The sequence below is a fragment of the Cyclopterus lumpus genome, chromosome 4 (genome assembly GCF_009769545.1).
Source record: "Cyclopterus lumpus isolate fCycLum1 chromosome 4, fCycLum1.pri, whole genome shotgun sequence".
NCBI classification, from domain to species: Eukaryota; Metazoa; Chordata; class Actinopteri; order Perciformes; family Cyclopteridae; genus Cyclopterus; species Cyclopterus lumpus.
This window is the reverse complement of record NC_046969.1, coordinates 16,600,542-16,628,365: the sequence shown is the minus strand read 5'-3', so window position 1 is coordinate 16,628,365 and position 27,824 is coordinate 16,600,542. Positions and strand designations below refer to the sequence as shown.

Genomic DNA, 27,824 nt, shown 5'->3' with positions numbered 1-27,824 from the left:
AACTGTTGGTCAATCAAGTTGAGACTAACAGCACTCAGAATCATGCATTTCTAATGTTCTTTGTGGGGCTAGCCTTCATCTTTACAAGATAAAATGATCACACCATTAATCTGATCTATTAAAAGTGCTCCCTTTTTTAATTGGATTAATTTCTCTGGTATTTCTATACACAGCTAACATGTTCTTCCTGCTTGCTACCTTCATATTCAGTCAGAAGCATTGTATCTAGCAAAACACCACTAGATGACGGTACAGGTTCTTGCCGGCTCCTCAGTGGACTTTGGTAGCTAACAGCTCCAATGCCATTCTTCATTCCACACTTCATGAACAGTTTAGAGTTTTCTGCCATGGAAGATCTGAAAGAAATCCGAGTAAGGTTCCGATCTACAGTTGATGCCCTTGGGTGCCTTCCTGGACCGTGGCTAGCAGAAGTTTCGTAATTACAGGTCATGTAACGCGTGAACGCTTGCCTGAACGTTTTGTTGAATAGGGTGTAGACTAATGGGTTTATGCCTGATGACACATAACCCACCCAAACAAAGATCTCCATGAGGCGGGCTATCACATGAACATCACAGCTGGTGCATAGCACAGAGGTGATATTAGTGATGAAAAAAGGGCACCACATGACTACGAACAGGAGGAAGACGATGCCCAGCACCTTTGAGGCGCGCTGCTCATTGCTCAGAGTCTGCATTGACTTCTTGCCCATTGTTGACATTCTCCGAAAAGATATTTCGTCTCGTGTAGGCGAGTTTGTTGTTTCTGCATATGTTTTTTCTTGCATCCTGGGAAGTCTGCTGTCCAGATTGTGAAGTTGCACCGCTTGAGATGGAGTCACAGTCTGTTCTCTTTGAAAGACTGTGGAGACTGTCGGGTTGCTCAAGCGCTGAGTCACCTTTGACCTGAGCAAATAAACTTTTTTGCGCAACACCTGGACAGTAAGTAGGTAGATGACCATCATGATGGTCAGAGGAATGAAGAATGCCGCCAAGGAGCCGAACATGATAAACTCCTGGAAGGTGTCTGGTTTCAGCATGCATGTGTGGTTACGGTTGAAGGTGATGTTGTTGGGAAGATGGCTGTTCTTAAGCCCTTTAATCGGAATTGGGATCGCAATACCTGGAAAATTACAAGAACAGTTGGTATTTGCAAATATTGACAATCTATTCTTTTATTTTTTTTATATTTATGAATTATTTGATTTTCTTCAACACCAATTACAGAAATGTTTGTTTCTTCTGAGGGAAAGACACTACGGTGTTAAATTGATGGTATGATTATAGTAGTAGTAGTAGAAATAAACACAATATTCATGTTTAATAAAGGACAGTTTTTGGAATAACCAAACGTGTTCTAAATGGATTTCCTTTTTTGTTTTAAAAACCAAGTCAACTAATCATCCATGCCTCACAATGATCCTTCCTAATACAAGCATATAATTGTTGCTTGAGTTGAAGTGCTGCTCACTTCTTTTCATCTGATCTTCTGGCTTTTATCATTAAATGTAGCTCAACTTCATCAAATCCATCAGCCAAACCGAGTGCTTTTAGTGGACTCGGTGAATTCTGCCACATTGTTACACTCTAGTGTTAAACATAATGGACAGAAGCTATGTTTTAGTTGCTTACTTTGAAGTTGAAATCCTCATCATATCTTGACCAATGAGCCTCAACACTCTCACAATACCTTTGAGGAGAAATGCATTACTTTAAGTATTCTTAAAACGGCAAAGGTGATGACGCCCTTATGATTCTACCATCAAAAAGTCTAGCAAGCAAGTAGATAAACTAGCTCCTATGTTGATGATTCTGATTCTGAAACGTACATTCTTAAAACACTAAAGCACCCTTTCACCTAGGAAGGGACACATTTGGTGACACATTTGGTGTGGCTTTGCAAGCCGCACCAAATGTGTCTTTGGAAAAACTCTATTTTCTCCTGAATTTTGACTGGGTTGTCCCCTTAGGACTTTGGCAATAACATCTTCATTCACTGTTACTGATAATGCTGGGCCAACCACCCACCCACCCCATATACACTGCATCTGGTAGATTGCTGTTTTATACAGTATCTACTTTTATTGCAACTGGCAAATATTTTTTTCTTAGGTTTGATATGTATATCAAGTCAAGAAATCAGACTCTTTCTGAGACGTGACTATTCAAAGTGTAGACTACTGCAGAGTTTTAAAAGTTAAGGAAATCTGTTGGTATGCTTACAAATCGATATGAGCCACACCAGTGCAATCTTCACCATCGCTTTGGCTCTTGATTTGTACTGGCTATGTTGGATTGGCTTCTTGATGGCAATGTAGCGATCCAGTGAAATGGCGCATAGGTGCATGATGGATGCGGTGGAAAACAGCACATCGAGGAACAGCCAAATAGGGCAGAGGGGCTCCGGGAGAGGCCAGTCTGAGTCTAAAGAGAAGAAGAGAAGGAAATTAGTTTATCACTTATCGGTGGTATTGTCATTACAATTAGTATCTCTCTACAATGTACTTGTATGGTTTCATTCCAAAAATAATTTTGTGCTGCTTACCACCAGTTATGGGAGATGTACCACAATGGCAAGAGATTAGCAGCAGCACTCATGCAAAAGATTGGTGTTTGTTTATCTCTGTGTGGAATGACTTTACTGGAAAAAGGGGGGTTCACTGACTGTTTATAGAGCTAAAAGCTCTTTATGTAGATGTTCCGGAGACGATGCTCAACAGTAGTGTTTATTTTCACTTCCAGGCATAACATTGGCAAGTAATTGTTCTGGCATTTGTCCTGTCACACATTGACATTGTTGTAAATATTCCGTTGCATCATTTTCTTTTGTTTTGCCACCCTACCCTTCTTTTCCTTTCACCATTTTCTAGTCACACGTGGAATTTCTGAGTCATCATTTTGATTAGGTTTCATCTGGTAGGCTCATTCATTGAAAAATACTTCACGAAGCACGTATCAAGATTTTAGTTCCATGTCAAATTTAATAAACAGTGTTAATTTTTCGGGTTTGCTTTTGATGTTAGATTGTTTCACAGAGGGTAATGAATGGCTGTGGTCAATACATGGAAATTAATTTTATTGCATTATTTTTGTGACATTGTTTTGTTGGTTTACAAAACTCATCTTCACCATTATTACATTTTTTGTATTCAGTATGTGTATTGGCTACTATTGGTATTCTTATTTGTGGCTTGTGTTTACTGAACCAAAACTCATTGCCATAGAAACATATCGCAGCACCGAACATTAAAAAAAGCATCTGGCCCACAGCACAGAAAGAGAATAGAGAGTTAGAAAAAAATGTATAATGAATGCTTTCACACCTTTACTGCACTGACTCAACCTAAGGATTAGGGGTTTTGTTTTCAACAGGGCGTGATACAAACCCTTGGATCGCAATTCAGAGAGCATGTAGACAAAGTATATATGCAATAGTATATTAACTGCATGCTCCACCTTATTCATATAGCCGCTGCATTAGGAGGAGATGAAAGCAGCACCTGTGACCAGACTTGTGAAGGCCTTTCAGAGCAACACATCCAGTTATAATGCAAAACATGATTTTTGAGACCGCAAGACCACAGATAGGCCTGCGTCACTCTATACTCCACTCCTGTGTGTGTGTGTATGTTTGAGACAGAATTATGATTGGCTCATTATCCTCCTGTTGAATTAATGGAGAGCGTTTGCCATAGCTCTGTGTTTTGCAGTTGAGTTAATACGTAGAGAATAGAAGTCTAAATCGGTCGTATTGCAGCTGCATTTACACAGCACTGTCACAGGAATTTAAAAAAAAAAAGCGTTTTTATTTCTATGGGTAATGATCCCATAGACGAGTAGTGCAGTCCAAGCTCTGCAACTGCCACCAAAGCACTGCCAGAGGAAGTAGCATGTTTATTTTCCATTATCTCTTGTTATATTTCATCTAGAATAATTTGTTTAGTGATGGTCAAGATTGTATCTAGTGTGGCTCACAAACTAATTGTATCCTCCCTGGCTACCCGTAAGTATGCTTGCCTTTTTTCCTTAGTAGATTATTAAGATTAAGAAAGGTTAAACACAATTTTTCAATGAAATCAGAGACTTTGTAAAATGTCTGAAGCATGATGTGCCCCCACACAGACACATCCCTGTACACTCACTTTAAATCATTGCTGTCTTTTTCTAGTAGTGGTTTATGGTTATTTTAGGTCTTTTTAAGGTAATGCCATTTATTATTTCATTAGAATGTTGTCAAACTGTTCAGGGCATCCAGCAAGGAGATGTTTCTCTAGGTAGAGTCAAGTATGTATTGCTCTTTTGCTGTACAGGTTTTTTTCAAAGATGAAACGTTTTCCAATGCAAGACCCCATGCTAAACCTACCGTAGAGAACAGTAACGAGGGCAATGGGCATCACAAGGAGTCCCACCAACAGATCAGCCACAGCAAGCGACATTAGAAAGTAGTTGGTGGCGTTCTGCAGCTTTCTTTCAAGTGACACAGCAAGAATGACCAGGATGTTTCCTCCAATAGTGGGGACTATGACCATGACAATAAGCAGGGCAGCCCATTTCAGCTTAACCCCAGGTTCTTCTCCAGGCTGTGAGCCATTAGCCTCGAATGCAGCTGCAACTGCTTGAGACATGGTGCTGCAGAGGTAACAGCAGGCCTTAGCGTGTGTCGGGGCTCTGATCCTTCTGGTGTTGGACACTCGGTCAGCATGATCACTGTGTCCCACAGGCAAGGACCCAGTGTAGGGCGTGACAGCTCAGGGTCAATGCACAGGATGCTTCATCCCTTTTGCACTGTACAAACCAAAGAAAGTAGCTCAAAAGCAATAGAGGGATCCACTGCTTGGAGAGAATAAAAAGAAAAAAGAAAGAAAAACAGGTCCACACTTCAAACTCCAATGCTGGCAATAATCCTGACACGATTAGTACTTCCGCAGTAAGATGTTAGCAGGGGTCCTCACTTTCCCAGGCAGTTGACGCTCTTGTCATCCATTGCGCCACTTAAAAGAACAAACGGGTGTGTTAAAGGAACAGCAAAACCTTTTTTTAATTTATTTGACTGATGGTATAATAAGATAAGATATTTATCGTAACAAATGAGGAGGGTCTTCACCATAATGTGGAAACATAATGGTCACCAAACTGGAAATTCCCTTTTTCAGTTGGAAAATATACAGAACAATTCAATAATGCTTTTTTGCAATCTGTTTTTTTAAAATGGTCTACAGAAACATGTTTCTATACATACGATAAGTAAAAAATAATACAATCATTGTTTTTTGTATAAAACTAGTAGAGATATTGAATTTTGACAGAAAAATATAAAAAGATCTCCCTGAAGGTTTAAATTAAAGGTACACGGCTTGCTTCACTCTGTACTAATTCAGTCTACAAGCACACACGAATGGCCGTGAAAGCGTTTACAAAGAATCAAACTTGATCAATAATAATAAAAAAACGCACTGAATTAGCATTATCGTGATTTTGCTTGGATATCTTACCTGCTCCTGAAGGTAGTAACATCTGATGTTCATTTAAGTTCCTCGTCGATGTTGAGTAGCTCCTTGAGTATTTTTCTGTGAAACTACGTCTTCAACCTTCATAAACACTAAAGCACTAGTTTGTTCAAGTAGAACAGTGAAGCTTAACGCCCAGTGCATTTCAGTATTTGTAGCTTTCTTCATCAAATATCTTTTTTTAAGGTCCTCTATCTCTTTACATTTCCACTCCCCAAATATAAACGTGACAGAGAATGCCCTCCCTCAGCGGTAAAACCTAAATCTGTCTCTGTCTGAAGCCGTCCATGATGTGGAATTTGTTTTGCTTCCAAATGTTGGAGGAATCCCCAGTCTTGCTTCGCATCACCTACCGCGATCATTGGTTTAAAACTTTCAGATGTTGTCTCCTCCGTCTCTCTCTCCCGTTCCTACTCGCTGCATCTTGTTCACAGCCTGTGATCAGCCCGCACACTCTCCCGTCTTGTTCGTTCTCTCACTCCTCCCCTCTATCTTGCTTGTGAGTCGGACATATAAAACAGATGAATGTCTTCGTGCTGGCAATATGCCAGTGGTTCTGGGAGGTAATTTCCCTCAACACAGCCGTCCCACTGTTTATATTTGTCACTCTCTGTTCTCTCCTCCATTTGAAGCAAGCAGTGGTGAGGCATGTAGGAGAGTGGTGTATTGGAAGAAGCCCTCTGTCATATTGTACCCCCATCACGTTTTTGTATTTCATCCAGCATGAGCTCATTGAGGCCGGGAAGGGAAGTCTTTTAAACACCTATCATCTAAACACCTTTTCTTCAAGATGATTACTTTTGAAATTTAGACCATATGTGTTTTTCCTCCTGGTCTCCCTAACAAAACATGTTTTCTTTCAGTGTAAGTTCTCATTCTTTTGCTTTTTAAAAGCAGATGCAAGAAGTTAAAACGCGTTGTAATAAAATATCCCTTGAGTTTACAGTAACCAGATGATGATGATGATTCTTCACAAGAAAATGTGTGAAATACTGTTTGCCTTCCTGCGTGTGCGTGTGTGCGTGCGAGATTAGGTTTCCCAGGAAAGAATATATCAAATGTTATAGATGAAGCATGCTTCCTGGTGTGGCTCATATCGGCAGTAGTTTTTACTTTGAATAGTCATGTCTCAGAAAGAGTCTGATTTCTTGACTCTATTTACATATCAAACCCAAGAAAAAAATATTTGCCAGTTGCAATAAAAGTAGATACTGTGCCAGCTGCAGTGTATATGGGGTGGGTCGTTGGCCCAAATTTGCTAATTTTCTTTATTAAAAAATTATTTCCGTTATTGATACTTACAGGACTTCTCTCTTGTTTCTCGTTTGCCAGACATTTTGTAAATGTTTAAAATTTGAGTTTAAGTGTAGCCTCTAAAATCTATGCAGCCGCTTTTCTTCGTTGCTACAACGTTGTCCAGGTACTTTCACAATGTGTTTGGCTGACTGGTTGTAATCGACAGGAAGCAAGCTAATGAGATCTGCTCTCTTACAATTCAAGTGCATTAGTAACTAGAACAATCACATTTCATGTGTCAAAATCAACCTATAATGTGTTTAGCTAAGCTGTATTCCTGCTTCTTATGCCTACCGTTCAATGTGTGTGCTACTTCGCAGGGCAGAGGGAGTTATTAAGTTTCAGCTGTATCAGCCTCTGTCACTCACCATTATACATGTGAGGCATGCACATACAGTCCATTAACCAGTCAAGTAAAAACTTGGACATTTTTTAAAGTAAATATTTCTAAATTTGTTCGTATGACCAATACATTTCAGAAGTAACACTGTACACTGCTAAAGGGTTCATTGTCTTCACGTCATGGTTTATGAAATGGTTATTCGTTACCAAATATTAATTAAAATGTCCCCAGCAGGCTAAGTGTGCTTGCAAGCCTTCACAAGTGCATCTAATCTGTTATTATATTTTTTTCTCAACTCTTTGAGTTTTCAAGTAGTTCAGTTCATTGTGAGGTTTTTAAATACATTACACATTATGAGGATATTTAAGTTGGGCTTGAAATACAGACGTCTTTGCTTCACTGCCCTTTCAAACTAAACAAAAAACTTCTTTCCTTCTGAGTTCTTCCATTTTGCCAGTTGTTGAAGGTAATTAGCTTCTCTTTTACTTTGAAAGGGTTGAGAAGGTTTTAAATTAACATATTTGTAAAAGCCACTGCAAATAGTGCTTCTCTAGTCCCCTATTGATTTCAAAACATATAAATGTGGCCTCACGCTCTAGCTGTTATATAACAAAAAAACTTTAACTTTTGATGGCCTGGTTCATAGTTTGTATCCTATAATTCACATACCAAATGTCCTAAATCACAAAGTTGTCTCTGAGGGTTTTACAGTCTGGTTCGTATCAAAGTATTAGTTTAAATGTCATCTTCAGACTACCAAAATGGAATAAACTAGCCCCAAAGGAGAAATAATGGCTATTCAGATTTCCCATTTGTGATCTTGATTTTCCGATCGAGCTTTTTACTCCAAACAGACTAGTGGAGATTATACTTGGAGAACTAGGCTAGAAGTCCTTTCATTTTGCTTATGAACTGGCAAATTTAATAAGCACGTTTATTGCTTTGCGTTGCATCCTTAAGCAAATACACAAACCAAAACCAGCTGTTTTAGAAGCTGAGAGCCGAGCACAGCTGGGTGATTTAGTCTTCTTCTTTTTGCTTTCTTTTAATCGGATCAATGAGTGTTCAATTATGTGTAAGAAACTGGTCAGTTTATACAATGTGACATTTTAGTGAATTGTTGAAAGTAAAACCAGAGATTGTTGCTGACTTCTTTACTGGACTTACAAAACTCTTTGTTCCTATCTTTTCTAATTTCTATTGATGATAGCTTGCAACTATAACCAGACTGATTCATTCCAAATGGCTGTTTGAGAGAGACCAAACCGTTCTGTGAAATTCAAAGGCACTGAGTAATATTGACACAGTGCATCTGTCAGGGCCAGGCAGCGCTGGTCTTATCAACACCTCTATTCACAAGCAAAGTGTCATAACATTCTTGGGTATGAAACCAAATGCCTCATCCTTTTTTTTTTGCTTTTTTCCCCCCTTTGATTTCAAATTAAATATCTCTGTTGGACCAATGTTGGCATTTACACCTGGTGACCTACATCTAATGCAACGAGCCTGTACATTAGTTTTCATCCACAAAGCAGTGCATGTATGTGGCATATACTGATTCAAAGAGTTTCTCATTGGGACTGGAGGGCAAACGGCACAGTTGGCCTCTCATTTAGACCTCATCAAGTTAACTCGGATTGCTGAATAATTGCTTGTTCTTGGCGACTGATTGACTCTCAATGCTTTTGTAATGTGGCCAACAGTACGTTAAGTCTTTTGCTGTTTATTCACTTGCATCTATATGCTGTTCTAGTGCTTTTGTTTTTCAATTATACCCCCATAATCTTGAATACTCCATTTCAATTTATTTAATAGAACATTTGGAGAAATCTTGTGAGTGGACATAAGACCCTTCAGGGAGTGCATGCTCCCTCCGAAGAACATTTTGTACTTTTTAACATTAAATGCATAAATCTGGTGCACTTTCAGAACAGAATTGATCTATGAATATGTTGGTCCTCTTGGAAACAATGTTGTGCTCTTGTTGTAACTGTGGTGAAATGTAGCTTAGTACATTTAGGCTACTCAAGTATTTTTTACAAGTATTACAACATAAATCCATTAAATTATATTTATTATAACCCACATTACTGTATCAAAGATCAAACGCACGTTATTACATTAACTTTCAACGTTCAAAGCTTTTTTCTCACAGTTGAGAAGGACATAACTCAACAAATAATTGTGAGCTGCTAAGAACATGTATGACAGATGTGGTCTGGGGCAGTTGTTCTGCACTGGTTTGGTGCAATGGTTTTCAACTGGACTGGCTGCGGGAACCACCATCATCCTCGAGCAACATTTTCAACTTCTTAAATTGATCTAATGAAAAGATGGTGCAGTTTGAACCTGAGATGGCAAAGAATATCACAGTATGGACGGACAAATTTAGTTTGAAGTATTGCCTTGTACAGTCAATTTAAAAACTAAAAAGTCTTAAGGACACAAGGTAATAAAACACACATAACTATTCAGTAACTTCAAAAAAAATACTCAACCGTGCTTCCATGCACAAACATGAAATAAAAGTCTAGTGAAGTAGTTTTGAAAAGCCTCAAAAGATGTAACTTACGGCTCACTCACTGAATCTATGACAACCAACGCTGCACTACAAGTCAGTGTCTTGAGGAGCAGCTTTTATCCACAAACTCAAAATAAATTAAACCAAAAAGTGCAATTCAAAAAGATTCAAGTATACAGCATTAACTTTTCTTCTGATTTATTAGTAGGTAAATACTGAAAAACATCAAGCAGCACTCACTTCAACCTTAGTGTATCACTGACATAGACCTGAGTCTGAAGGAATTCATAATGGGAGAACTTGGGATGTTTTTAATATAAAGTCAACGCACATACGGAGATGGATCCGATTAACACGTCATTTCCGCCGCCGGGCAAAGCCAATCAGCGTTGAGATGCTCCACCTGACATCACTGACGTCATGCCGTTGTTGAATCAGAAACCTGGAGGATAAATTGGTAGTCTGGAAGCGGCCGTAATCCAGACGCAGTTCCTGAAGAAGCTGTGTGCGGCTTTGAAGAATATTATATCATATTAATATTATGAACCCAGACACGAGGGCTTGATGGTCTGTCGTTTGTGGGACTTCCACAACACGTACAAAGCAGAAGTAGTGTTTATTTCTTCCATGGTGGATGGCGGTAATGAACTGTTATAAGCCATGCCTCCTCGCCGGTGCTTCCAGCGCGAATGATCACAAATAGTATTGGGTTATTAATGGAAAACACTGGCATAGTTTGTAAAATGCTGTGTGCCACAGACAAACAATAATGCTTTCAGAAATTGATTGTAACACCAATACTTGTTGGTGACATTTTCCTCAGCATGCCAGAAACTTTAATTGGACAAGAACAAATTATTCTTCCTGCTCTTTTTCTCAACTCTGTCATTTAGTGGTTAACTTAAATTGCCTCTTCTTGACTCTCTTAATTTCTCTCTGTCTCTCTTAAGGACCCCTGAGCAGTGTCCCAGTGTGGTGTCTCTTCTGTCAGAGAGCTACAACCCACATGTGCGTTGTGGGGCTGCCATGGCCTTGGGCATTTGCTGTGCTGGTACAGGCAACAAGGTGAGTGCCTCCCCCTTCATTTTTGTGTTTCACTTAGTGGTGAACTGCTGTTAACTCAACGCATTGTTTAAACATAAAAGGAGGCAGAGGAATTTTGCTGTCTGAACGGTTTGTGGACTTTTAATGTGAAACATGCAAATATGTTTGAAGTAACACTGATATAAAAAGGGGGGGGAAAGCAATAAAGACTGGTGACTGAGAATGAAAGTCTCAAGCTCCAGCTTTCATTAATGATACTATATACGGGTGTATCATATTTAGCAAACCGTACCACACAAATGGGTTCAAATATAAATAAGGAGTTCTCATATAATGAGATGTCTGCACACAGGCTCACTCCGGTTGGAAGTTTTCTCCCCCTCATTTATCATATGTGCTTTCTTTGTGCCTTGGCGTAGCATGGATGCAAAGACTATCTATGCTGCACAAAGGGTTTTCCTTAAAGCAGCCAATTGATGGCTCTTCTGTGAGGCGTATCTTAGATGAACAAGTACGGACTCACTTTCTGTAGCTGCTCCAGAAGTTGCTGTGAAAAGGTTACTATTCTCTTGTCAGATGCAACGATGCCACCAGAACAAATGTTGCTTTAATAAAATGAATTGTGTGTAATGCTGTTGCTCAGAGTACAAGCTGTTTATCCTAGGATGATCTTACAAGGCTGTCATCTTCCTTCGAACCTCATCTGGTTCAGCACAATTTTCAAATCATGCCACAGTTTGATCAAATGCCTCCAAAGTTATTAACCCTTATCTTAATTACTGTATATAATGATTAAAATCTTAAGATAAGATACGAGATAAGATATACTTTATTCATTCCCAGGGGGAAATTTCTTGAAGCAGCAGCAAAGATGTTTACATATATACAATACAATAAAAATATAATAGCAGGGCAGGACATATTACATTTAAGAATTTAAATAATAAAGGAAAATAAAAATGTAAGTGTATCTAAAGGATAAAGTGAAAGGGGTGCAAGGTTTATTGATGTTCAATTTGAGGAGAATCTAACCAGAGGTGATTTATTGTACAGACTAATTGCAGTTGGCAGGAATGTTCTCCTGTATCAGAAATGTTCTCCTGTATCTGTCCTTGTGACAGCGGAGCTGAATCAGTCTGTTGGAGAACGTGCTCCGCTGTCCCTGCAGTAGGTGGTGGAGAGCGTGGTCCGGGTTATCCAAGATGGACAATACTTTCTTCAGTGTCCTCCTCTCCACCACCTGTTCCTTATAGTCCTGTTTGCAGCCAATGATGGAGCCGGCCTTCCTCACCAATTTAGTGAGTCGGTTGGTGTATCTTGGACTTTTTAATGGAATATCAGCACTGAGGAGCTCATAAATTGTGGTACAGTCTTGGTAGATTTGCTGATAAAAATTAAAAAATTTGCTCAGTCACAAGGCTGTAACGTGTCATCGCATTTGGGTTCATTGGAGTCCGAAAAGAAGAGTGAAGAAGACAGAAGTCGGCGTGTTGCCAGTTCTGGAGTTGTCTAACTATGTGGGCTGATCTGTCTTTGGTGGCATAGCTGAAGTGGCGTAATGGCTCAGTGCATCCTGAGCCTTGAAGCACTAAAGTGAATGTTTTCAGGCGAGACATGCTAGAGATGATCAGCCCCAAAGCTGCTGCTTGGCTTTTTCAGAATAAGACTTCTAGCACATTAGGTCCTTCGTGAGAATAATGATGTTGCGGCAAAAGAAGTGGGTCACCTATTGCCCGCACATTCCTCTGCTATCATTTATACACCTTGGGCTTTGGATTTTTGTAACTTTTTTTTTAACTTTATAAGTAGAAGAAAAAAACTGCATAGGAGCCTCGTTTTAGCTAATTTTGTGCCATAATGGAAATCTTAAATACTGTTTGACTTGTTTAGTGAATTGAAAAAAAACAACTCATTTCAGAATACTGTCAAATGATATACTTTATATAAATATGTATGAAAATGGAAATATTTTCGTGATGGTGTGTTCGCCATTTAGCTTCGAGACAGTTCTTAGCAGTACTGAATTGAATTTAAAGTTCAACTCACACTGAGGAAAGAGCCTGACTACCGTACGTGGACTAAGTTCTTAAACAACCACATTATGTGTCGTCCTGCACTGTTGATTGGGCCTGACAGTAAATACTCTCAATTAAACCCCTTGACAACCTATCAGGAGCAGGATGTGGTCAATTGGTGTTGGCTTTACGCTCCAACTTATCATCCTGGTGCATGGTTGTCTCAGCCATCTGAGCCAAGAGCTCAGATGAAACATGGTTTATTTTACCTCCGCTGTCATAATCATAGTTTGTTTCCCTTTCCTCTGCGGAGCTGACACCTCCCTCTGAGTCTGGAGTGGCTTACAGTCATTACTGCTCAGCTGAGGACAGAGGAGAGTCCAGAATATAAGAAGGAAATAGGTGGTCCTCCCTCATTTTTACATTCACAGTTATCATGGGAGGAAACTGAAAAAGGCGGAGCCTGTCGCAATTCAGTTTTCCTGGGCAACCAGATATGGATGACACTAATCTTATTGTGTGTGTGGTCTGGTAGCCTCTGTTGATGATCCATTTTCCTGTATTCAACCTAACAAAATTGTTCCCGTTACACTGATCAGCTCGTTGGAAATGGCTCAATATATAATGTGTTTAAAGTATAATGTGTCACTTTGGCACATGAGGTCATTATTATATCTTTTTTAGGTTATACTAAACAAGTAGCCTTGCAAAGGCGCGCTTAAAGTTTGTAGCCTGTCCATCATTGTTACTTATATTTAGCATTTTTAGTTTAGCCACCTGCTTTATAGCAAAAATCCTTGATGCTAGTGAAACAAATATATGTGAAATTGGCTTTTCGCCATTGAATTGTGGGGAATTCTCAGGACATTACATTTCATTTAGCTGACGTTATCCAAAGCTACTTACAATCATACACCGTAGTCACAGTTACAGGGAGAAATTCAGGGTTAAGTGATACATCAACTTGGGCGGGCTGTGAGCGGGGTTCGAACCGCCGATCCTCTGAATGAAAGAAGGACCTGCTAACAACTGACCCACAGTCGCCACATTACCACCAATTTAAACGGGACAGTAACCATTCTGACAACTTTCATAACCAAATGATGGTTCTAAAACTTTGATGTTGGGCTGTGGATGGCTCAGTCTTGAGACTCTAGACTACAGAATAAACTAGAGAAAGCAATCACTCAATCCCCGTACAAGCATTTTTTTTCCGTTGATTTTAAAGATTATTAAAAAGATCTAGATTAATTGATGCCTTAAAAAAATTTATAAATGTTATTATATTCTGAAGTAATAAGCTTGTAAATAAACATTTTAAACCATATTTCCAACCTTTCTGCTATGCCTTTTATCTCCACAGGAGGCTATCAATCTGCTTGAGCCAATGACTAATGACCCGGTCAATTATGTGAGACAGGGCGCCCTCATTGCCTCTGCCCTCATCATGATCCAGCAGTCCGAAGTCACCTGTCCCAAGGTAAGATTTCATCGCCTCTCATTAACCATTATGAAATGGATTTTTTAGCAGTCATGACAGCCAGGATCAACGTTTTGGTCAAGAGACCTTTTTCATAGGTCTAGCTGACCTCGGCAATAGCTTTGGTCTGGAAAGGTTCCTATTGTTTTAAAGACTGAGAAGGAAGAGGAAGACTTGAGAAGCAGAAAGCCTTGTGTGTCTGTGTCATGGAAGACTGGAGAGTGACTAGTTCTGGTATAAATGCACGCACTCACCCTTGGATCACCTCGTACTTTGTCATAGACAGTTAAGATTTGCCAGACACATTTTCAAAGGCTCTTCATCTGCACAGCAACAGTCCTTAAAGCTCAAGGCGGTATGCAGGATTGTACAAGAGGCAGGTTTTTATTTTTTTATATTTTTCCAAACATTGGAATGTCAGAAGGTATCATATCCAGAACTGTTTATTTCAAAGTCCCATTCTTTGTAATTTTGAACTCTGCGTCACAGTTGTAGACGGAGGTTCTTTGGCCTCTAGTTTTAGGGTGGTAAATTGGCCCAAATTGGATGCTAACATGCAGCACAGTGTTTACGCAAAGTTTTACTGTGGTGATCAAGATATGCTGTTAGTACCGGGACTCCCACATGTATTACACCATCCTCATGGGCGTGGCAATGCTGATGTGGCTTTGTTAAGAATATTGTGCTGACAGAGTGAACGTTTGAATGTGGCTGTCACAAGCTGTAATTCAAACATATCTTCCTCCTTAATTCGGAAAACCTCTAACAAGGAGGCACAGACTTGGATTTGTGTAAATTGAATGTCGTACGACGTGTTAAAGTTCACATTTTTCAATCTCTATTATTTAATTGTAATCTCAAATTCAAAGAAAGGTACCTGTTTATCCAAGGAATCTTTACAAATAAAATGTTATATTTAGTCATTGGTGTCGCAACCATCAGTTTTGTGATTGTACATTCACATGCGTGTCTCCCTCCACACTATTTTAGGTGAACCAGTTCAGGCAGCTTTATTCAAAGGTGATCAACGACAAGCATGATGACGTTATGGCCAAGTTTGGAGCCATCCTGGCCCAGGGAATCCTCGATGCAGGTGAGTCTCAAAACACGTGCAAAAGTATTTAGCTGATCATACAGGCTGGTGGTAGGGATGGGTCAGGATTTTTGAATAAGCATTCAATTATAAAAACGTAAAATAGTTTGTCTTGTCGTCGCTGACATGATCTGGTGGTAACGTTACTACCAGGTGCTGGTAAAATGTGTGTGGCGAGTTCAGTTCCACTCCTTTCCACCGGCGCGTGTGTGTGGCGCGCCCCCGTAATTGGTAACATACTGACATCGGATGGGTGTTCTGTATTTGGACTGGTACATCTCTAGTTCCAACAAATTGTTCATAATAAACCCTTAATTCATAGAATTAGATTTCAATGAAAATGTTCTGGCAATCTTCGAATAATGGTCAAATAGTTCCCAGTGATTATCAAGAAGTATTTTTGGGAAATGTAGTCTGTGAAAAGGAAAGACACCAGCTTGATCTCACTAGTAGTCAGTATAGTCTGTCACTGAGCAAGATTTAAACCAGTATGCGGTCCCAGCTGCCCTCAACCCTCAAGGGGATACGAGGGACCCGAATACTTAATTCCACTGTAAAACAAGTGAACTGCTCAAAATGTAATGTGGTTTGGTGTGAATGTAATTTGAGGTCCTTAACCCTCTTGGGTTGACCACCCGTGCACTCCGTCTCTGGAACAGATTACGCTTTGGTGTATTAGCACCTGGCGGTCCTACCTCAGCTCCGCTCTGCTCTCAGCCGTGTGGCCTGTTGGGCTCCCACTGGTGATTACTGTTTGTCTGATGGGCTCTGTATTTGTATGTATGTGTGCGAGTGTTTGTGGACACAAGCGTGCGTGTGCGTGTGTGTGTGGTCTTGGAGAGCTGCACATCATCGCATGGAGAACTACACACACCACCCCCATATTCACGTGTATACACAAACCCTCAATGCAGAAATCCATTTTCTAGCACTAACATAAAACCCTGTGTGCTAAGCCAGAAAGAAACCAGCTCTGTTTACACACTGCTGTCTAAATACACTATCTAGTGTTGCAACTTACACAAAGTGAAGTCTCAAGTATTTGCACCGTTACTTAAAAGGATAAGTGTATGCGTCTCGTGAATGTTTTTCATCAGCCGTATATAATTGCCTCTTGATTAACTCCGCCCCTCCTGGAGCATCATTTGATGGTTGTTAGCCATCTTGATGACGGACAGGACCTCAATCCTATATCAAATCGGGCACAATAATCGTAATAAACTCAGCAGACAGGCCAAGATGACCCTGCGTAAGAATATCCATAAAAACCCTGACCACTGATTTCATTTCTCTTACAGCTGACACACTCCCCCCCCCTCCCCTCTCCTTCAGCTTTTTATGCCAACTCTAATTCTCAGCGCTTAACCCGTGTTTTCAGTACAATTCATTGTGAAGCTTAGAGTTTAAACACATTCATGCAGGAAACACCACTCCTCCTATTTGAGTGTCAGACACGCTCTGTCACCTGTGTGCCGTGAATGTTTAAGAAGTCTGGTTCTTTGACGTGTGTTAGGGGATTTTGAGATGCACAGGTAATTGTATTTAATTTGACGGGCGGAAGCGATTAGAGGTCAGTTTCATGATCACTGGCGCTAGTTACCCAGGAAATGTCTCTCGCTCGTTTTCTCACCCTTACATGTTCTTCCCCCATTTATAGACTTTCCCTCACTTGTTGTTACGGTCCTTTTTAATTAGCTTTATACGGAGCATATTCCGTTACATGAATGGGAGAAAAACACTTTTCTGTTTTACTGGATTTGGTTGGTTTCACCTTCTCTTTTTTTCTCTTTTTTTTTTTTTAAAGCGACACAACGGACAGGTTGATTATTGACATTGACATGTTACACCTTGTGAGGGATCATTGCTATCCCCGTGTCTCCCTCACAAACAGTTGGCAAAAACAGTGGGTGGGGGGGGGGGGGGGGGGGGGGGGGTGCACGCTGCTAGTCAAGTGCTCTCAACCTCTTAAGTTTTTAAGAGACTCTTAAGCACCCGGTTGTGGCGAAGCAAGCAGACCTCGTGACTCATTCAGGCCAACGTTTAATCTGTGGGACTGGAATGGTTCCAACACCGGTTCAGATGTCAAGATAAGCCCCCAGAGCACAAAACAAAAAGACAGCATATGATTTAGGTGGTATTGTCTGGAAAGATCATATTTTTGGTTGGAAGGGCTACTTCCTTGCGGGCTACTCCCCTAGTAACCTACCCTACTTTTAAAAGAAAGTATTTATTTTCTTCCCGAAAGAAATGACAGCTTTATCATGGTTGCCTCCTGGAGTCTCTTCCTCCCCCTCCCTTTGTCTTCCTTTCTGCAATCCCTCCTTACCGTTTGTCCCAGAAAGGCCAAGGGAGGTCTGTTACTCTTTGCTACTGCTCCAAGGAGCACCCTTGACCCCTATTCACCGCCATCCTTTTGATCAGCTCTACAAACAATGGATGATATTCTACGTTTCTAATTTGGCGAGTTTTTTCTTCTTTTATGCAGGATGCACTAGACAATGCATCCTTGGGTTTAATTGGCTCGCCAGTTTGTCCCTGTAATATTAATCTTTGCCGTGGGATCAACAGATCAGACAAATTGAAGTTAAAAAATGACCTTCTCAGGGTGGTGACCATCCTGGGCTGTGCCCCCATTAACCTCCCTCTCCATTTTACGATGACACAGGTTTATTTCACAGTGAGTGATCAGGATGAAGCTGTTTTGACGATTACAGTTCTTTTTTTTATTGTTCAAAGAGTAGTTTGCCTCCAACTTCTTTTTTTTAATAAATTTGTTGTATTTGCTCACGGTAATCTATAAACTGGTGGGTTATGCCGAGGGCTACTGGTGCGAATTCTGGATTCTCATGGCAGTGGTTTCACCCACAGCTCTCTTGTGACCAAACAACATGTTCTACCTGCAGTTAAATTGTCTTTTACTGAACAGCATGTATTTTTTAATCTAAATTATATCACCAGCAGTCTATAAATAATGCGAGGGCAAGTATGTTTTATCAAAGAGATGTGGCGGATAACAATTACCACAAGTATTCACTTCTAGTATATGGAAAAATGTCTGGCGGAAAATAATATCACAGTTGAAGTGACATTTTAATATTTTGCTATAGTTAGGAAGCATATATTATTGTCATAGTTACTTTGTATACCATTTGTTTTGAACTGGTGTGTCATCTGGTGAATGACCAATGTCATGTAGGTTTGTACCTGAAACCCTCTCTCCCTCCTCCTCTGTGTACAGGTGGACGTAATGTGACCATCTCTCTGCAGTCCAGGACAGGTCACACTCACATGCCGTCATTGGTCGGCTTACTGGTCTTCACCCAGTTCTGGTTTTGGTTCCCCCTCTCCCACTTCCTGTCATTGGCATTCACACCAACTGCTATAATCGGACTCAACAAGGACCTGAAGGTACTTAAGTGACTAGACTTGCTGTGAGTTAGAAAATGGTTGAAGGTGACTTCTTTTTCAGACATGGGTATAACACTTGATGTAAAAACAAAAAGATTAATTTCAGAACTTAAAAACATCCAGCAAATTCCTTAACATGCACAATGTACTTTTAATAGTTTGAATCCTGTGTCATTCAATGTTATTGTTATAGCCCAATATCATAAATCACATATGTAAAGCTTATGACATCACCTGTCCCTGGACAGTCTTTGGTCTGAAAATGTTTAGCTTCTTGCCTTGGTAACAACTGTCACTCGCAGTCTATCCATAACAAGGCTCTTCTGATCCTGTTCTCACTGTGGATCACTGTGACATCGAGATCTTAAACGGGTGCTGTTGATTCGGGTGTAAATTAAGGGATATTGCCCATCATATGTCAAACACCAGAGATTCTGACGCACTTAATTGTATTGTGCAGCCCCAGCTTCACAAGGCCCTGGAGAATATACTTGGTGTAAAGACCCACATATTACACCAGGGATGGAGAGCAGAGGGGAGGTGGGGACGGCCGGGTTTAACAGACTTTGTGCTGCACCCTGCCAAGGCTCGTCAGCGCCTGTTTAACTCCACAGCACGAGTCTTCACAGACTTCACCTCTCACCATTGGACATGGAACATCCTCTTCATTTACAAGTTGTTCTTTTTAGCATAACTGAGAATACATGAGAAGTCACTTCACTGCTTCCCGTTCTGCCTCCATACTGCAGTGAAACAGCTGAATTATTAAGTGATAACAAATAAGAAGTCCCCTCTGGTCACATATTGTGTGCTCGGTTGGATCTTAGGGACCGTTTAGTCATTGAGTTTCATAATTTGAAGGCTCACACTAAACAGAAGGCAACTGGTTCTGCTCTGTCTGGAGAACTTCTTTTATATTTGTCTAGGTAAAGTTGACGGACCATTTTTTTCATTTTTACATAATATTACGCCTGCAGTTAATAGGTGAAGGAGGAGGTTGTAGTAAGTGCTGTTTCTTTTGTCTAGTTAGATGACCAGATAAATGAAAATTTAACTTCAAAACTAAGCCAAGCCCTTAAAGGACAATAGACATTATTAGGTGATAACAAATAATAAGTCTCTATTATATATATATATATATATATATATATATATATATATATATATATATATATATATATATATATATATATATATATATATATATATATATATATATATATATATATATATATATATGATACAGTGATAGGTATACTACACACACATAAACACACTTACTTGAGTCCTCAGATCTTAGAAAAATGGTAATCAATATCATGTGATCTGCAGTGTGTGTGCGTGCGGAGATATATATATATATATATATATATATAGACAATACCAAACTGAAGAACTATGAAAGTAAATGGTGTAAAACAGATTTATTGAGAACCAAAATTACATCGGGTGGCAGGTAGACTCTAAAATCATAAAATTGGTGTTGAAATATGACATTTGACACGACATGAAGCCAAACTTTAGAGTAGGTTTTGATGTGGCATTTTATCTTATCTTCAATTCAGTCTAAATTAGTCTTCCGATAATAGAGAGCTAAAGACTTTCCCTTTCCTAACTAGATGTGTAACTGAAAAGATTTAACAAAGTCATCTCTTAATCTGTAAAACATGTTGCTCTAGTTTCCGGTGCATATCCAGAGATAAATGGGTGTTTACTGCTGTACTGTTTCTTACACCTCCTCTTTTTCACTAAGAAAACATGACAAGTTAAAAAATGTTGTAGGACAAATGTTAGCTAGAAAACAAGGAGGTCCTTCAGCTCGCCGCTGATTTCTTTGTGTTCGATTCAATACAGAACATGAAAAGCAGTTGACAAAAAAAAGTCTCATGGTCTGTATGGATTATTGTCTCTAAACAGCACTGATGTCTGTCATGGTGAAGGATGTCCATTACAAAAATTAGGTAGTAAGAAAACCGTTATTACATTTCTGCTCGAAATGTATTGGATAAATTGACATGATCATTTGTACAAAGTGGAACGACCAGCGCCACCCCAAAACCCCACACAACAAATTGAAATGAGTTGCTTTGGTTCGACTTGACTTTCTGTGAGAATGTGAGGGGTTTGTTTGCTGTAAAGTGGATCTGACCCGTAGGTCGTCTTCGCTTCTTCTCCTGTTTAGATGCCCAAGGTGCAGTATCGCTCTAACTGTAAGCCCTCCACCTTCGCCTACCCGCCAGCTCTGGAGGTTCCCAAAGAGAAAGAGAAGGAGAAGGTGAGAACTTCGGCGCCACGACCGATCAGCTTGTTTGACTTTCCTGTTTCTTAAATTATTAGTTGAGGCAAGCCAACCTCACTTCGTATTGATTTGTGAATAATTGTGAACTCTCCCTCATCATTTTCTTGCCCGTTATATTTATTATTTCAGTATCTAGGGCCATTTTTTCTCACTTGCTTCATTTCACAACCGTAGATGCTCTTAAAGAATGTAATGAAAGACCATGCAGCGTTTATTTTGTGGTTGACTAGTTTTGTACATTTTAAGCCGTGTTTGTAGAAGGCCAGAGTGTCTATGGTATTGTCTTACTTTGTGGAAATATCTCTGCTCTCTCTGTGCATGGCAGGTATCCACTGCTGTTCTCTCCATCACTGCCAAAGCCAAGAAGAAGGAGAAGGAGAAGGAAAAGAAAGAAAAGGAGGAGGAGAAGATGGAGGTGGTGAGTTGAAATGCACAGCCCTTGAAAAACTCTCCCCTCATTACTAAAGATCTTAATTTATTTCCCTGTTTGTTTTTTCACTCCTTAAATGTTTGCAGTGTCTCACAGAAACACTGCAGGGTGATTGATTTAATGTTGTTCATTTATTTAGAATGAAAGAAAGATCTACCCTCAATGAACCCATTTTAAAGGCAGTCTGCCTAAATCAAACCATTTTGATGATTTAAGCCCGATTTTGAAGTAAAGGTTTCATGGATTTATTGCATTGTTGGACCCTCGGACTGCTTTGAAGGTCGGGCAAGAGACCATTTCATATTCAGTTTTGTGCTCTGCTCTGCAGTGCATTGTATCGGGGTTAATTTTACGACAGAACATTCTCATGTTGACCACATGGCAAAGCAGCCACAGCATGGGTCTTTAGTGATGTTTTTAATTCAAGCATTACATACTGCAGACTGACAAATTACCCACTTCATTGAATACCTGCTGGCATGCGGATCCAATCTTAATTATCCAGGTTCTTAATGGTGTATCTGAGGCAGATCATGCAGCCTGTACAGTCTCTTTTGCCCTTCGATGCCACATACGCACAACACTGAGAGATTCTGTCAGCCAGTATAACTTTCAATGGGGTTTTCTCTGGGCGTTAGCAGCCCGTTTGATCCGCTCTGACACGCTACATCTCAGCTCCGGTGCTGAGAGACGAGTCTGGAAATGTCCAGCCTCCAAACATCTCAGGTTTTTGAAGGGGAGGTATCCACTCACACTGGGGTCAGGCGGTTCAGAATTCACTTAAAGTGTTCACTCTAAACACAGTTTAATAGAGCTGGCTTTGGGTTTGACCTAAATGTAACATCACGGAAATGTGTTCTGATTGACATGGAAATAAAATGGCTATTTTTTTAACACAGGTATTTGATAAACACAGTGTAAGTTATGTACAATATTATAAAACTGAAGAGCTATAACAATTGTTTGATTAATTCAAATGTTGCTGTTGCCAGCAACTGAAATGTGAGGATTTGCTGATTTTCTTGACTTGGAATCAAATGCATTTAATGCCTTTTGGATTGTGAACTGTTGGTAAGACAAAACAAACAGTTTGAAGGCATCACTAACTGAAAACTGAAAATGTATGGACATTATTCCAGTGTTCATTTTGAAATTGGTAAATCTAAATTTAATGGTTGCAATGCTGAGTATAAGACTATTCAATAAATTGACTGCTGGCGGTTGTAATAACAGGCCAAACCGGCCTGTTGAAACTCCAGTTCACACCTGAAGCCTCCCTTTAGAAACCGAGCCGGAGAAGAAAGGACAGCCTCGATGTTTCAGAACATCTGCAGGAGATGATGTAGTTTGGTCTTGAAATACAAAAATGTATTGCCAGCTCCCTTGGCACCTTCTGTCCTCCAGTATTTTGTTAATGTCTGATATCTTTACAAATCACTAGCAATCAAGGGCCCCAGAGCAGGACTGAATCGCAACAGAAAGAAGGAAAAACATAATTTATTCCTCATAATTCCTCTGAACTGTCACATAATGTCAAATGTATACATCACAAATAGATTCTGAATGCGGTGGGTTTAAAAGTATCAATTCCGATGAAATATCTGAATTGCATTTATGTTTTTTTACAAGTACAATATACATACAAAATAAAAATAAATGGGTTAAACAGAATAACACACAACCGCAAATTCATCAAAGATGAGAAGGGCACAGATGAAAAAAGAAGAAAAAATAACACCCAAATTACCAGGACATAAAGAAAAATAATCACAGTAGTCCTGATCCTGAAAATTCTGCTTCTCTCTCACAGGAGGTCCAGGAGGGGGAGAAGGAAAAGAAGGATGAGGAGAAGGAGAAGGAGAAAGAGAAGGAGAAGGAAAAAGAGAAGGAGAAGGAGAAAGAGAAAGAGAAGGAGAAGAAGAAAGAGGCAGAGCCAAACTTCCAGCTCTTGGAGAACCCAGCCAGGGTGATGCCGGCTCAGCTCAAAGTCCTCAACATGCCGGAGACTTGCCGCTACCAGCCCTTTAAACCGGTAACAACACACCCCTGCCTGTCTGCCTGCCTGTCTGTCTGTCTGCCTGTATGTCTGCCTGTCTGTCTGCCTGTCTGTCTGCTAAAAATATTTTAAGAGGCATTAGCAAGAGTTCTACAAAGGAGAAATTACTAACAACAATTGAAATCCATTATTTATATTAATAGTCTCAGATTAATTCTATTCATCACTTTCACACCTGCCTAAACAATCCAAAACCAAACTGCCGATGCCATTAGAGTTGGTTCAAAGCCCACCGGACGGGTTGGGTGTGAAAGCACCATACGTCCATTACCATTATTAATATCTGGCTCCATTTTGTCGAGATACTATATCATTTATTCAGCTCTCCTGAACATTAACATTAAATGTCGGGTTATGCATTTATCTCTACTGTATCAAAGGGCAAGCACTTCCTAAAATAATAACTAACTATGTAACGATTACATAAAATCTCCACAGAAACACACTAGATGTGACGCAACATTACAAATCCAGTGCTCGAGAAAGTTTACTGTGATAATGACGCTTCCCAAATAAGGTGTCGTTGAACCAATGCGTCTAAGAATTGTTTACGCATACATTTTACAATTTAATTATATGTAACATGAGAGTGTCTGAGAGGATTTATTTCCTTTTTTGACAATTAACCAGCTTGTTGGTAGATTTTGGAGCACATCCAAGTCCAGAAACGTCTTCTCTTCGGGCCTATAAACCAGACGACTGTGGTCCCGCTGTAAATGTTGACAGTTTTCTGCAGGAAGGCGCGCCGTCATCCAAGGAGAACTCCCGAGTCCTGTTTAGCGGAAGTACTCGCCAGCTAAGCTTCTAGTACTGCGTTGTACACCGTCTTGCATCAAGTTCCAAAAAGGTGTCTTTGCTTGTCTCAAGTTTTGTCGCGCTGCTTTCCCTTTTAAGGGTTTGTTTTTTACCTTCAATGGCGAGTTCAGGAAGTGAAGAGGTTTTACAGACTTATCTTGAAATCTTGTGAGTGTCTGGAGGTTTATTGAAGCCCTTTTTACGTGGATCAACATACGTTAATGTGAAGTTTCCATTCTTTGATTCGGAACTGAATGAATCCACAAAAGGATTTTCTACACTCATTTTGTCCCAAAGTAAAAAAAAACAAAACTACACGGTAACCGTATTTGATCTTGGCTTTTTAAATGAATTAACCCCAAATCCATTTTTTTCCCTTTAGATTTTCTTCTTTGTCCACACTTGCTCACTTGATTTATGGTTGTACCAGAATGTTAAACCGAGATATTGTGGATGTGAATAATAACATTGTAACGCTTTACATATTTTGTATCTTCTTTGGCTGCTTTTTTGGCTAGTTGGTAATTTTGCATGCACCACTAAAAGCCCCTTATACAGTGATATGATGGGGTCCTTACATACAAAATCCTAAATTAATACATATTTTTGTTATTTGGTTTAATTAAGGTTCTTTTATATAGACTCTATAATGTACTTTAACATTTAGTTGTAAAGCATTTTATTATTTTGTGCTTAAATGGTGCATCTTCCCAAACATAATATTTACAAATTACTGACTAAGGCAAGTTTATTTGTATAGCACATTTCAACACCAAGGCAATTCAAAGTGCTTCTCATAAAACCATTACAAGCATCAAAACATAATGCAAAAGAAAACATGATTTTAAAAACAATTAAGAACATTAAAAACAGTCAAAAAGCAAGAAATTAGAATAAAAGTTGCACAAAAACAAAAAAAGTTAGAGAAAATAAGGAGTTAATTAATTCGCTCATTTTGCCCCGGGCCCCCTGGAGGATTGATCTGGCCCTGGGAATTAAAACAGTGGTTGGTGGTTCCAGCAGGAGTAGAGTACTGGAGGAGGGAATTGTTATGGCGTGACACGTTCCTCCCTTTACCTGTGTAGTGTGCTCCATCAGCTGCCTTCTGCTTGGTCATTGTGGTTGAACCAAACCGGAGCTCTGCGTAAATGCTGAGCTCAGTTTCTTTCCAGCTATTGCGTAAGCATCATGTTCCTCATCAACAGTGAGGAGTGAGATGTAAATAAATACAGTGCACTTTGAGCAGGGGTACTTTAAACATGAATACCTTTTTAGTGTATCAACCAGCGATGGCACTCAACACATTCGCTGAATGCTGTTTACTGATTTTTCTTGTCTGTCACCAGCTCCATACAGGCGGGATCATCATTATGAAAGACACCAGTGAGGAGGAGGAGGAGCTGGTGGAGCCCGTCTCGGCTCACGGTCCCAAAATTGAGGAGGAAGAGCAGGAACCGGAGGCACCCGAGCCCTTCGAGTATATTGACGAGTAGAACTGCCCCCGCAGCAAAGGTATGCATTCCTGAAACCCCGTTATTCATTCATGTCTTCAGCATACCTGAAGTGTCTGCTCATACTCAACACACTGGTTTCCAGTGGCTCTGCAGCATCTTTTAAGAGTCCCATTGCTTTGAAGTACTAAATCACTGCATCATGGCGGCTCGCAGTTGCGGTTAATGTCTGTCGCTGGCGTCTCCACGTCTCTGGCTTTAACACACTGCCACATAGCTGTCAGACAATTTATTTTCAATTGGAAGTTATGTGATGTGATAACGCAGAAAGCAGCTCCGTGCTGTGGTTTCCAAGCCTAGCCCAGTTTCCCTCGTCACTGACTGAGTAATGTAAACGCCACAGCCATCCCCACACACCGGCTCAGAGGGCAACGCTTCACACTGTATTTGCCAATGAAGCGAGCGGCCTGATGATTCCTGGCTGCTTGTTTGTGTTGGAGCGCCTCGGCTCGCCTCCCGTGGAGGAGCGCGCTGCGGCGCGTGATGAGACCGACGAGGTGTCAATGACCAAATGAGGGCCTGGGTGCGTACTAAGTCATCTCTTAATGAGGTTTGTGTGCTGTGACGGAGTAAACGCTGCAGAGACCAGCGGTTAGTGACCACGTTGTTATAAAAGGTCACACGTTTGATGCCTAGAAAAGAAATGTGTTCAGTCACAGTGCATTTGAGCAAATCTGTTTTACTGATTATTTCTTTTTGGGGTCTTTGAGGTCCCACACAGTGATGCGCCACTCATTTTGTGTTTTCACTGAATCTACTTGATCTGTTGTTCTGTGTAGAGATTCTCTTGTTTTGTTGCACCTGTGTGGGTGTGCAGAGAGTTGATTGTTGTGGCGTTCGGGGTAAGAAATGGTGCTGTTTGCACCTTTTTTTTAAAATGCTGTTTGAATTCTGATATAAGATTACATTTTTTTTTTTTTTTTTTTTTACAGCAGGCATCTCCACATGTCGTAGTTGTACTTATTGACATTCTGAATCTCAAACAATATTTGGATGCCCTTTAGTTGCAGGACCCTGGTATTGACATCATTAATGTTGTTATGTCCACCCGAGCGTTTCCTGCTATGGGTTAAGTTTGTCAATTGGTGTCGGTTGCGTGCAGTAATTTGTTTTCAATAGACACTATTCTTAATTCTCATACAATAATCTTGATTTGGCCAATAATGTGGAATTATACTTCTTATGAGGTTTGGCATATTTAAGTGAAATCTAACCTGTGTGCTTTTCTTTTCCTCAGGCATCTGAAGAAGTGAGATCTCGGCATGTTGGTCCAGCGGCTTCCCTCTGTGCATCCATCTATTCACCCAACCGACCTGCTTCCTCTTTTACACGTTTCTTTCCTGTTCTGTATCCTCATTTGCCAGACAGGGAATGTTTTACATCCTCAAATTGTATAATTTTCTGTCCGTACAATAAAAAAATGATATATATTAGAGGCTGGGGAGTGTGTGTTTATTTGAGTGGCTATTCCACTCAAAAAAAAGTTTAGTTTCTGCAGATTCTAAGAATATATTGAAATTGTGTGGTTCAATGATTAAACATCAACACTTTGGTCACTTTCAAAACCTTTTAATTGCGTTAAGAACTGTCTCTGTACTACTAAATATATACTTTTTAATTACATAATATTGCAGCATGCTATGACTCGTCATGCAATCTTTCACAGCATGCTCTTTTTGCTTTTTTACTGTAATTATTTTTGTAAGATACTGTTCCTTGACTTTTGTATCACTTCTCTATATGACATACTATGACTTTTTATTACATTACTTAATTGCAACATATTACTGCATATTTTACTATGACTTCATGAAGTTCTTCATGACTTACTATATTATTTCTTTGTATAACATACTATACCATCACTTCTTTTTCAGAGCATTGTACACTGAATTTTTTTTTATGGTATACTTTTTTTGGACTGATTATTTTTTGTGGCATACTATATTCAAAGATCAAGTTTATTATCATCTTCAAGTGGCCAGTTTCCCCGACCAAAGTGTGATTATATTTGGAAAATGAAGCTT

General features: G+C 39.8%; 2 protein-coding genes across 2 annotated transcripts in view; one reads left to right on the top strand and one right to left on the bottom strand.

Annotated features, from left to right (window-relative positions):
• psmd1 (proteasome 26S subunit, non-ATPase 1) overlaps positions 1-27,232 on the top strand; it is a 36,920-nt gene extending 9,688 nt beyond the window's left edge. Inside the window, exons 17-25 of the mRNA XM_034530279.1 lie at positions 10,617-10,731; positions 14,089-14,205; positions 15,196-15,298; positions 18,537-18,706; positions 20,889-20,981; positions 21,331-21,423; positions 23,246-23,467; positions 25,633-25,798; positions 27,035-27,232. Of these exons, the coding sequence (XP_034386170.1) occupies positions 10,617-10,731; positions 14,089-14,205; positions 15,196-15,298; positions 18,537-18,706; positions 20,889-20,981; positions 21,331-21,423; positions 23,246-23,467; positions 25,633-25,779 (1,060 nt within the window). The 3' untranslated portion in view covers positions 25,780-25,798; positions 27,035-27,232. The remainder of the gene's footprint in view (positions 1-10,616; positions 10,732-14,088; positions 14,206-15,195; positions 15,299-18,536; positions 18,707-20,888; positions 20,982-21,330; positions 21,424-23,245; positions 23,468-25,632; positions 25,799-27,034) is intronic.
• htr2b (5-hydroxytryptamine (serotonin) receptor 2B, G protein-coupled) lies at positions 164-4,624 on the bottom strand. Its single transcript, XM_034530281.1, has 3 exons — positions 4,363-4,624; positions 2,223-2,423; positions 164-1,122 (listed from the first exon to the last, which is right to left on the bottom strand). The coding sequence occupies exons 1-3, from the start codon at positions 4,622-4,624 to the stop codon at positions 164-166; spliced, it is 1,422 nt and encodes a 473-aa protein (XP_034386172.1).
• Positions 27,233-27,824: the final 592 nt, after the last annotated feature.